The sequence below is a fragment of the Sturnira hondurensis genome, unplaced genomic scaffold (genome assembly GCF_014824575.4).
Source record: "Sturnira hondurensis isolate 20B ecotype Veracruz unplaced genomic scaffold, ASM1482457v3 Scaffold0018484, whole genome shotgun sequence".
NCBI lineage: Eukaryota > Metazoa > Chordata > Mammalia > Chiroptera > Phyllostomidae > Sturnira > Sturnira hondurensis.
The window spans coordinates 383758-396118 of NW_028091115.1; the positions used below are offsets into that span (position 1 = coordinate 383758).

Consider the following 12361-nt stretch of genomic DNA (forward strand, 5'->3'; position numbering starts at 1 on the left):
TTCCTCTCTCTAAAAATCAATAAATTAAAAAAAATGTAAAGATGCTGATAGGAGGGAAGTAACCGTTGTGATTTTAGATTTAGTAAGACAAAATTTTTGCAGTTTTCGGAAATTAAAAAAATTGTTCACCTCAAGGGAAAGAAAGAGTAACAAATGTGAACTACTCACGCTGGGTAAAGAGTCTGCCAAGCTCCAGACTCTAACAGATGGGGCTACAGATGAGGTTTTCACGTGTGTACTAACTGCCATTCCCCGTAAAACGCAATCTGCCTCGACAAGTGGAAAAGTGAGTTATTTTGGTATATTTCAATAGGACAAGGTTCTGAGAATTTAAACATTTTGGTCAGTATATATTTACCCATAGTTTTGTAACTCAGATTAGTAAGAAATGACCAACACATCATTTTTATTTGGAAAATGAATTTAATCGGGAAACTATTTTCAACATACTGAAAACTTGTGTGTGTATAAGTTAGTATCATAATATCAGATGTGTTTAATGCATGGATAGACACTATTTGAAAGTACAGTTATATAAACTTGACACAAAATCCCCAAGTGAAACAATCCAAACTTTGACTTTTTAAAAATCTAATAGAGATAATTAGCCTAAACTGTTGTCAGATATATATTTTTTTGGTATGTGTGTAAAATGCTGTACTTGATCCTGTTTAGGCGACTGGGATGTCTTGTGAAAATAACATAAGTTGAGTAAATCATTTATTTTCAAGGTAGGCTTGCAAAGCAAGTTAAAAAGGCAGAGAATTCAGGCCACTTAAACTGTACATGACTTGAACTGGAAGAAGGTCTTCCGGGGCATGAATAAGCAATCATGCTAAAAACTGCCTTCCTTAAGACAGCAGATTCTAAGTGTGGGATACTTCAAATTCTAATAAAGGATGATTCTACTATGATAGTCATCACTTTCAAATGTTAAACACTTTCATTTAGCTTCTGATAAGGCATAGTTTACACTGCGATGTGTGCACTCAGAAGTCAGCAAAGATTATAAATTCCAGAATGATTATAGTAGGAAGTCTCAGGTCAAACTGAACAAAACTAGGCCAATATGGGTTAGTGACCTTGTGACTTGGGTGCATGACATGGTCTCTGCTCAGCCACTTCAACTGCATGTTGCTTTGAGGTGTCATAACAATGCCCTTTCTTTGGTATTGTGTAAATAGCTCATATCATTACTACTAGCTTTTGTTGTAAAATCTGGTGAAATGCTATCCAGGAGAAGGTCCTGTTGGGAAACTTTCCCATGGTGCCAGTGTTCCCAGGAACATCAGTTTGGAGCTCAGAGGTTGCATACGGCTGAATCTTCTCATTTCCAAGAACAGCAGACCAGAGTACCCTCTTACCACTCCACATGTGTGCAATTATGAGGCTACATTTGTCTGTGATTGCAACACCCCTTCATTCAGTGCACTTCTAGTTCCATTCAGTTTTTTTTTTCATTCAGTTTTAAAGAGTAGGTTTTCTAGAGTCGAGCTTTCCAGTTTTGAAGAACTTCTTTACTTCTCGTAATTCCTGGGGCTTCAAACTCTGATCCACCCCTGGGGTCAATTTATAGCTCAGAGGTGACACAATGTAACCATTTTGGTAAAGACAGATTCTCTTGCAGAACTCAAAGGTACCAAACATAACTCCAAAATATGGAACTATCTGTTTAAAAATAAAATAAAAATCATGTTAAAGTCTTCAAGTGTTAATGTGTCTGCAAACAACTTGAGTCAGGGTAAACTGAGTTCAAGGCTGTGGATAATACAACGTGGTAATTCTTTTTGGAGTGAGGGAAGATGGCAGGTGTGGGGTGAGGGATGGCAGAGCAGTTGAATGGCTCCGGGGAAGCACAGGTCTGGATTAATATACACATAGACACTCTGATCCTTCCTGTCATCATATGCCTATCTTGATTGGACCTATTTATGTATCAACTAATGCAAGGTTAATCCAGACCTGTGCTTTCTAAAAAAGGATTTTATTTATTTTTAGAGAGAAGGGAAGGGAGGAAGAAAGAGAGGGAGAGAAACATTGATTGGTTACTTCTCGTATGTGCCCCAACCAGGACCGAACCCAAAACCCAGGCATGTGCCCTGACCAGGGATTGAATGGCTGACCTTCTGCTTTGCAGCATGATGCCCAACTAACTGAGCCACACTGGTCAGCGTAATCTAGAGTTCTTAACCATTGTTTTTTTTTTGGTCATGGAGTTTCTTGGGAATATGATGAAATCTATGACTCCTTTCCCCAGAGAGGGGCACACAGGCACACACATCCACATTTTTTGCATACAATTTTAGGATGGGGGTTAGGTTCCCCTTGGAAGTCCATGAACCCTCATGGTAGGAACCTCTACATTAAATGATCAGCTCCTCCGGGATGGGGTATCAGATGCCCCAACGTTGCACAAGGTCTTCTCTCTTCAGGGTTGACAGCCAGGCTGTACTTGTGAGTCTCTGGTTACAATCAATATTAGAGGGGGCATTTCCATGCAAACTATAGGTGGAGGGGCAAAGGAACTGGAAGAGGGAGAGAAACAGTAGAGACTGACGACTCTTCTCACCTTCAGTGAGTTGGCTGCCAATCCATTCCAGAGCCCCAGCACCCCTTGGGCCCTCACTATCTGCCGGAAACAGTCCATGACTCCTGAGAAATGAACGTCTACTCCTCCACAGTGGGGAAGGTAGGGGCTTTGAGCCTGAAAGTAGAAGATGGGATGAGGTGATTTAGTCTCCAGGAAATACATGTTCCAGTCAAAGGAGCCAGACTTTCAAGTCTGGACTCTGGATGCCATGCTCCTGGCCAAGATGATGGCAGGGAATGGCTATCACAGGGCTCTTCTTGTTCCATGGGCTTAGAATGAATATTAACATGCAGTAAAGTCATGACGTCACTCACAAATGTGTGGCTTCTTTTGCCTGGAAGGACGCAGCCATTTGGGACCGCCTCAACCTCACACTTAACATTCTTTCTCAGCCTATGCCCTCTGGACAGGATCAACACACACTCCCATGCCCTTAACCTTGTTTAAGTCCCCCATCTTCTTGTCTTAACTGATTCCTCCCCTTGTTTAGACTTTTGCTGTGGCATGGCCTATCTGGTAAGAGTTATCTGGGTGCAATATCTGGGCTGGCGGCCAGCCAGCTTAGGGGAGCAGGCACTGGGCCTTCCTCCCTGTCCTAGCTCTTCAGGGCCTAGCACCCTTCACTGCATATATCAGGCACTCAGGAAATGTCAAACTAAATTTCCTTCAGTATCAGCGTCACTAGCAGCTTTTCTCAAATACAACTGTTTGCTTGTGACGAGGCTCAAATAAACTAAATGAATTGTCATGAAGTTAAAAAAAAAAAAGGCCGATATTTACCAAGTGTTAGGTGTCAGGCTATTACACTGAGTCGTTTACATGTTCTGGCTCATTTAATCTTCATAAAAACCTCATGAAATGGGTACTATTATCTTATTAGCCAGATTTTATAGATGACACGATGGAGTTGGTAAAAGGATGAATCTCAAAATTACAGAACATGAGAGACAAAGCATCCACTTGAATTTGGGTGTGTTTGATGCAGAATGAAGCTCTATAACACTCAGCTACACTGTCTCCTAATGCCCAGCACTGAGAATGCTGTCTTATCTTAGCCCTTGGTATGCTTATTAACACACATCAGTGTTGAATATGGCTACCACAGCTTGTGCACTGAATGAATTTTTTTTTCTTTAAATCCTTACCCAAGAACATACTCATTGATTTTAGAGAGAGGGGAAGGGAGGGAGAGACAGCAGGAGAGAAACCTTGATGTGAGAGAGAAACATTAGTTACTTCCCATACGTGCCCTGACTGGGTACCGTTCTTGTATATGGACAGTTTTTCTATGCATCCAGACAGAGGACCAAACCCACAACTTAGGCATGAGCCCTAACCGGGAATCTTCCAGTTTATGGGACTATGCTCCAACCAACTGAGCAACACCAGCCAGGGCACTGAATTCGTTCCTTTTTTAAAAAATATTTTATTTCGCCCTGGCTGGCGTAGCTCAGTGGATTGAGCGCGGGCCTGCGAACCAGACGATCGCGGTTCGATTCCCAGTCAGGGCACATGCCTGGGTTGCAGGCTGGTTCCTTGCAGGCTAACTCCCAGCAGGGGACGCACGAAAGGCAACCATACATTGATGTTTCTCTCCCTCTCTCCTTCCCCTCTAAAGATAAATAAATAAATAAATAATCTTTAAAAAATATTTTATTTATTTTTAGAGAGATGGGAAGGGAGGGAGAGAAACATCGATGTGTGAGAGATACATCAACTGGCTGCCTCTCACACCCCCCCAACCAGGGACCTGGCCTGCAGCCCAGGCATGTGCGCTGACTGGGAATCAAACCGGCAACCCTGTGGTTCGCAGGCTGGTGCTCAAACCATTGAGCCACACCAGCCAAGGATGAATGAATTCCTTATGCTAAAACTGGAGCTCATGGCGTGGTATGAATCAATGCCTCTACAAGTGTCATACTAAGCTGATATTCAGAACACAAAGGAAAACATGTATTGCTGGTTGCATCCTGCTAGGGACGGAATGTGTGCCTTCACAATTCATATGTTGAAGGCCTGATCCTCAGTGTATTATCCACAGCCCTCACGAATGGGATTAGTGCCCTTATAATGAGAGATTTAGAGAGATGATCTCTCTTACTCAACCATGTGAGGAGGACACAACAAGAAAGGTGGCTGCCTGCAAACCAGGAAGTAAGTTCTCACCAGACACTGAATCTACTGCCACCTTGACCTTGGACTTACCAGCCTACAGAACTGTGAGAAGTGTTGTTTAAGCCCCCCAGCCTACAGTATTTTGTTGCACCATCTTGAACTAAAACACATCCAAATGAAGAAGGAATGGTAAGGCTATATTCCAGTGCTTCTCAACCTTAGCTGCGTATTGGACTAACTAGGGAAGCTTTTCAAAACCATCAATGATTGGAATCTACCCCTAGAGACTGTGATTTCACTGACCTAGGGTGAGGCCCGGGCATGGGCATTTTTGGCAAGCTCCTCAAGTGGTTCTGATGTGCAGCTAGGGTTGTTTAGGCCCTCTAAAGCACAAAGCTGCTCAGGGCCCAGACCTGAGCCTAGTACCTTGCTGCTGACACTGAGAGTGATTGGGAAAAGTATGTGGGCCCTAGAGCCAGATTGCTTGGACCAAGTCCATGCTTTGCCACTCACTAGCTCTGTGACCTTGAGCAAATGCCTTGACCTTCAGAGCTTCGATTCCCTCATCTGTAAAATGAGGTGATAAAAATACCTACCTTGTAGGGTTATTGTCACGATTAAATGAAATACATATAAAATGCTTAGAACAGCATTTGACATATAGCAAGCACTATATAAATAACCACCATTATTAATATCATTATTATTTATTATCTAAACGTGGAGAAGAGACAAGTATGCTGAGGACTAAACCAACCCACTAGACTGGAATGCTACACTGCCATTTGCCCAAACTGTATCTTACTAATAAAGAGAAACAAACATGTCAGGCTGCTAGTCACAGGACCTGAACTTAAACACTCCCTCCACATGAAGCTAGGCAATTGTCTCATGGGTGTCTGGACCCCAGGATGGGCATGCTGCATTTTGTAGCACAGTGCCATCTGAAAAACACCAGAGGAGCCAGGTGCTAGTCCTGGCTCTGCTGCTATCTGTATCACCTTGACCAAGTCATTTAGTTCTTTGAACCTAAGTTTGTTCACAGGTCAATTGAGGAGATTGGAGCTAAATGACCTTGAAAGCCCTTTCTTGATCCTATAATCCATGCTGCTGGCCCCGCTGTACACTTCTTTCTGACTCCAAGCCTTCAAACCTACCATTTCCTCTGCCTAGCTGGATCTCTCATTGATCAGAATACACATCACTTCCTCCAGGAAGCCTTCTCAGATCCCCAAAGTCAGGAGCCTCGTAAACACCTTTGGTCACATTCTACTTCTCCTTCATGGCATTTGACACACTTTGTAATGATTGGGTGTATAATTATTTCTTTCATGTGTTCATTTCTTTGGTGTTAATTATTTCTTTCTTTCTCCCCCCACAACCCTGACCTCCCGGACTATCAGTATCATGAGGGTAGCGACCATCTCTCCCTTGTTTGTGGTTTTAACCCCAAAGCCTCCCAACATGCCTGGTATTCAGTATTTGCCTAATAGGTACTGGGGAAAAGAAGGAACAAACTTGTGGTAGATCAAGATAAAAGACAAGTATTTCAAAGCCAAGCACTTGATGGTTTCTGTGATAAACTCCAAAGAGGCAACACTTCAGGATGTTAATTATTTCCATGAAATAAACAATGTTGTATAAATATATAAAAGTCACACCCTTTGACCAAAGCAATCCTACTTCTAAGAATTTGTTCTACAGATGTATTTACCTGTGTGAGAACTGATATATTTTATAGGGATTTCTGTTGCAGCATTGTTAGTAACAGCAGAAAATTGGAAATAATTTAAATGTCTACCAATAGGGGGTGGTTAAAGAAAGGGTATATCTATTATGCTGAGTGAAATAAGTCAGACAGAGAAAGACAAATACCATATGGTTTCACTTAGATGTGGAATCTAAAAAAACAAAATAAATGAACAAACAAAACAGAAACAAATGCATAGATATAGAGAACACTTTGATGGTTGCCAGATGGGAGGGGATTGGGGGTATGGGTGAAAATGGGGGGGATTTAAGAAGTATAAACTGGTAGTTACAGAACAGTCCCAGGGATGTAAAATACAACATAAGGAAGACAGTCAATAATATGAAAAACTATGTGTGGTGTCAGGTGGACAGGACACTACATTTATCAGGGTGATCCCTTTATAAATTATATAAAGGTCTAATCACTGGACTGTAGACTGGAAACTTGTATTATATCATATGAATATGCTAGTGATGCAAAAGGCAGAGTACATAATTTTAAAAGAGTATAATCAAGAAAATGAGAAGACAAACCACAGACTGGGAAATGATATTTGCAAGAGACACATCTGATGAATGACTGTTCTCTAAAATATACAAAAACACTTGAAACTTAGCAAAAAGAAAATAACTAAAAATTGGGCCAAAGACTTTAACAGACACCTCACCAAAGAATATATACAGATGGTAAATAAGCATATGAATAGATGCTGCACATCATATGTCATCGGGGAAATGCAAATGAAAACAACCATGAGATATTATTGCACACCTGTCTGAGTGGCCAGTATCCAGAACACTGAAACCACCAAATGCTGGCAGCATGGGGAGCAACAGGAGCTCTCACTCATTGCTGGTGGGAATGCAACATGGTACCGTCATTTTGGAAGACAGTTGGCTGGTTTCTTACACAACTAAACGTGCTCTTAACATATGATCCAGCAATTCTGATGATTAGATTAGGCTAGATCTTGGTATTTACCCAAATAAGTTGAAAACTTATCCCTGGCTGGTGTAGCTCAGTGGATTGAGCGCGGGCCTGCGAACCACACGATCGGGGTTCGACTCCCAGTCAGGGCACATGCCTGGGTTGCGGGCCGGTCCCCAGTGGGGGACGCATGAGAGGCAACCATACATTGATATTTCTCTCCTTCCCTTCCCCTCTAAAGATAAATAAATAAAATATTTTTTAAAAAAGAAAACTTAGGTCCACCCAAAACCTGCACATGGATGTTTTTACAACAGTTTTGTTCCTAATTGCCAAAGCTTGGAGACAGCCAAGGTGTCCTTAGGTAAATGGATAAATAAACTGTGGTACATCCAGACAATGGAATATTATTCAGCATGAAAAAGAAGTGAGCTGTCAAGCCACGAAAAGACATAAGGAGTCCTTAAATGCATATTACTAAGAAAAAAAAACAATCTGAGTGCAGCCACTGGGAGAGCAGTATGGAGTTATGTCAAAAAATTAAAAATGGGTCTGCCTTGTGACCCAGTGATCCCACTTCTGGGTATATATCCAAAGAAACCTGAAATACTAATTTGAAAGAATATATGTTCCCCTGTGTTCATTGCAGTGTTATTTACAATCGCCAAGATATGGAAAGAGCCCAAGTGTCCATCAGTAGATGAGTGGATAGCTCAACTATGGGACATTTATACAGTGGAATAGCACTTGGGTGTAAAAAGAAAGAAATCTTACCTTTTAAGATAGCATGGATGGACCTGGAGAACATTATTCCAGGTGAAATAAGCCAGTCAGAGAAAGACAAGCACCACATGATTTCACTTATACGTGGAATCTAATGAACAAACTGAACTAATAAGCAAAATAGAAACAGACGGACAGCTGCCAGAGAGGAGGGGGGTTAGGAGGCTGGGCGAGAAAGGTGAGGGGATTAAGGAAAAAAGAACCCTCACAGACACAGACAACAGTATGGTGATTGCCAGAGGGAAAGGGGGGTGGGGAAGGTAGAAAATAGAAAATCGAGGATAAATAGTGATGGAAGGAGACTTGACTTGGGATGGTGAACATACAATACAACACACAGATGATGTATTATAAAACTGTATACCTGAAACCTATATAGTTTTATTAACCAATGTCACCATAATAAATTCTATGTAAAAAGAGTGATAGGAAGGAAGGAAGGAAAGAAGGAAGGGAGGAAGGGAGGGAGGAAGGAAGCCAGTCAATCTGAGAAGGCTACATACTGTGTGATTCCAACTATCTGACATTCTAGAAAACTATGGAAACAGTAAAAAGGTCAGTGTTTGCCAGGGTTTGGGGGAGAGATGAGGGGTGAATAGGCAGAGAAGAGGATTTTTAGGGCATTGGAAATACTCTGTATGATGATACAATGACAGATGCACGTCATTATGCACTCGTTCACACCCACAGAATGTACAACACCGAGAGTGGGCTCTAAGATAAACCGTGGACTCCAGGCGATGATGTGTCTGTGTAGGTTCCTGAATTTTAACATGTAACCATTCTGGCTGGGGAAGTTGGTAATACATTGTGCAGGCAGCGAGTACATGAAAAGTCTCTCTACCTTCCTTTCAATTAATTTTTTAATTAAAGTAAGTTGGAATACAATATTGGATTAGTTTCAGGTGTACAACATAGTGACTTGACATTTATATACCTTATGATATGATCACCGTGGTAAGTCTAGTAACCATCTATCACTGTGCAAAGTTATTACAATATTGCTGACTACCTCCCATCTGTACACTACATCTCCGTAGCCTGTTTATTTTATAACTGAAAGCTGTTCCTCTTATTCGCTCACCCATCCTCCACCCTTCCCTGTCAATTTTGTTGTCAATTTAAAACTTTTCTAAAAACATAAAGTCAACATCTAAAAAGAGAGACAAAAGAGAGAGAAAAAAAAAAAAGAAGATGGGCCTGCTAGTTAGAGCAAACAGGAACTTAGAACCCGTTTCCTGTTGGTTGGAAATGACTCTATCTTCCTTAGACACATCGGACACAAGCTGGAGACCAAGCTGTCCCATTTCCAAACCCTCTGAGGACACACCTGCCTGGAAGGCAGTTGTGGTGGGAGGCTTTTGTCATCTGGCAAGTCCACAGTAATCAAACGACAAGTAAGGCCAATCGTATTGAAGTAAAAAGACCTTTCTGTCCCGTGAACCACCTGGCCCAAGTTTCTCTTGGCAGAGCCAGGTCCCCAGAACTGGGACACACTGTGGCTCTGCAGTAGGGATGTCCACAAAAGTAGGTGCAGACAGCTGCCCCCAGCGTGGCCCACCTAGAAGACACCCTCCATTCTGGCTGAGGTGCCCACCTCATGGTTCAGCAGCAGGCTGGGGGACTGATCAGCTGCTCACAAAGCCCAGGATAATGGGATAACAGCCGGGGGAGCAAGCAAATAGACAGCAGGTTAGTATTCCGCTTGGAAGGAGAGAAGAGAACCAGTTCCTGTGTAGTGATGGGGGATGGGGTGGGGAAACCAAAAGTGCAGCTGGGTCAGGCTAGAGAAAGCAATTGAGATGCAAGTGAGCAGAGCTGCTCGAGCTGCCCGGGATGGGGCCCGGGCAGTGCACGCAGCAGCAGCTGGGAGCACCAACTTTTAATGTCACCTTGATAAGCAGTGAGATCTGGTAGGAAGGGTGAGGGAAATGATTTAGAAGATGAGTTTTCAGAAGTCTGGGAACATACAGACTTGCGCATGGTAGCCCCTAGGACCTAGGTAAATGCCTGTTAAAAGAACCGAACAAGTGAATAATTAATGCTCCAACCATCCCTGCTTGTCATTATCTATAGAGGGTCTTTTGCAGTTTTGTGATGCTAACTCATTTGTGTATTTACAGCAATCATAGGAAACATAAAAACACACCTGGACCAGCTTTTATAGTTGTAATCAGGCCTTCAATACCCTACGTAGATTCTGAAGAGATGCTTCAAGAACAATAAAAATAGCACACTGGCTTTATTGAATATTTATCACGTGCCTGGCTCTGTATCTGCATTAACCCAATTCAATCTCCTCTCTCCATATATGAGCTGGGCACTATGCTTCTGCCCATGTTTTACAGGTGAGGAAGATGAGGCTCAGAGAGGGCTCATGGCTTGCCCACGTTCATGCAGGAGCAAGGGGAGAGCTGGTGTCCAAAGTCCACACTCCTGACCACGGAGCCATTCTGCCCATTGAAGCTTTAAGATGAACACAGCCATCAAAAACAAACAAGCAGGCCCTGGCTGTTGTAGCTCAGTGGATTGAGCGCGGGCCTGCAAACCAGACGATCGCGGTTCAATTCCCAGTCAGGGCACATGCCTGGGTTGCAGGCCAGTTCCCAGCAGGGGACACAGGAGAGGCAACCATACATTGATGTTTCTCTCCCTCTCTCCTTCCCTTCCCCTCTAAAGATAAATAAATCAAATCTTAAAAAACAAACAAACAAGCAACAGCTACATGGGAAAAGGAGGTGAAAACCGACTTCTAAAGGCCCAGTAGGGATTCCACAAAAGTAGGTGTAGGCCGCTTTGTGGGCAGGGCCCACCCACAAGGTACTCTTCATCCCATTTCTAGAAGTGGCTTGAGGCCAGTGGGGGAGGGGCCAGTGCCATCGAGGCCAGCAAGCTCTCCTCATCTCCTGACAGCAGGAGGCGCAGAGGACTGCTCACAGCTTCAGGTCTTGGCTGACGTAAGTCCTTTTCTGGGATGTTTGTTTCCCTCTCCCTTCCCTCTCCCTTCTCCCACACTCTGGGGGTGGGATGAGCGAGGAGGGGGCGGGTCAACTCCCATTTTAGTTGCTATTACTGTTTAGCTGGAGTGCAAAGAAGCCTGCTTAGGTCATTTTGATTCCCAGACTTTATCTCTTCAAAGGAGTTGGCCAGCTCAGGTCAGGAGAAAAGAGCAGAGTGGTTCCTCCACACACCCTGCTTGCCTGACCTCTAGGGACAGTTGTTTCCATGATCAACAACTGCCACCACTCAGGTATCTACCGCACCCTATCCCTTTTGGGGGGAAAAAAACCAAAGAAGAATGTTTTCCTTTCCCTACACCTTAACAATGATGCTCAAATCCACCACGCCTAAGGGATATCCAGACATCTACCTGGAGCCCCAAACTGGCCTTTTATGCCAGACTGCCAAGGCAGTGCTGCTGACTTTGGGAGAAGTAGTCAGTCCCCAAAGGGGCCAGGCCCCAAAGGGAGAGGAAAGCAAGGAGCTGAAAACGCAGCAAACTAAAGGTAATGTTCCTATCTTCTCCCACTACCACAGCAGCTTAGAGCCCAGCAGTGCTTGCACTTCAGGACAGGTGAGCTGGCTCTGTTGGAAAAACAGACCTCTGTTCCTACTGAGAATGGATGCTATGTCAACCAAGAAACCTTGAACCAGGCTGAAAACTTGAGAACTGTTAGCAGCTCCTAGCAGGTATGATGATCATGACTTCCTTTCCTTTCGTGGGGCTTTGTGTCTGCTCTCCCAGGAGCTCAGAGAGCCAGTGGGGCTTTCTCCCCAGTCCCTCTGAGAAGCTTGATCAGTTTGTAGCTGGCCAAAGGTCTGTGGCTACTGAATGATCTATGCTCCTCATTCTGTCTGCCGGCTTCAAGCCTTCCATTGTCAGACTGCCAGAGACTAAGGCAAGCCCTTGCCAGCCCGCTTTTCCAAAGATTTCCCCTCCCCTCTAACTTGAGTTAACCATTCCCTGGCCAAAGCCAGGCTCTTGCCTGTTTCTGAGCTTGTACACTATTGTGGGTTGTTTTTTTTCAACTGCTCTTGCAACTGGGAGGGGAAGCATAGTTTGCTACCCCCAAATATGCTTTTTTGGATTTGATTATTTTAAGCTGGTTATTAAGGAATGAGACTCAGAAAGAAACTTTGACCCACCCCCCAACAAGCCTAAAGGAATTCAGATAGAAAAGGCTGCTTAAAGG

General features: G+C 43.5%; 1 protein-coding gene across 1 annotated transcript in view; it reads right to left on the minus strand.

Annotated features, from left to right (window-relative positions):
• Positions 1-648: 648 nt before the first annotated feature.
• The window catches only part of SLC25A43 (solute carrier family 25 member 43), a 41458-nt gene continuing 29745 nt past the window's right edge, over positions 649-12361 (minus strand). The window contains exons 4-5 of the mRNA XM_037069131.1: positions 2570-2704; positions 649-1668 (exon numbers count right to left, since the gene is read on the minus strand). Of these exons, the coding sequence (XP_036925026.1) occupies positions 1468-1668; positions 2570-2704 (336 nt within the window). The 3' untranslated portion in view covers positions 649-1467. The remainder of the gene's footprint in view (positions 1669-2569; positions 2705-12361) is intronic.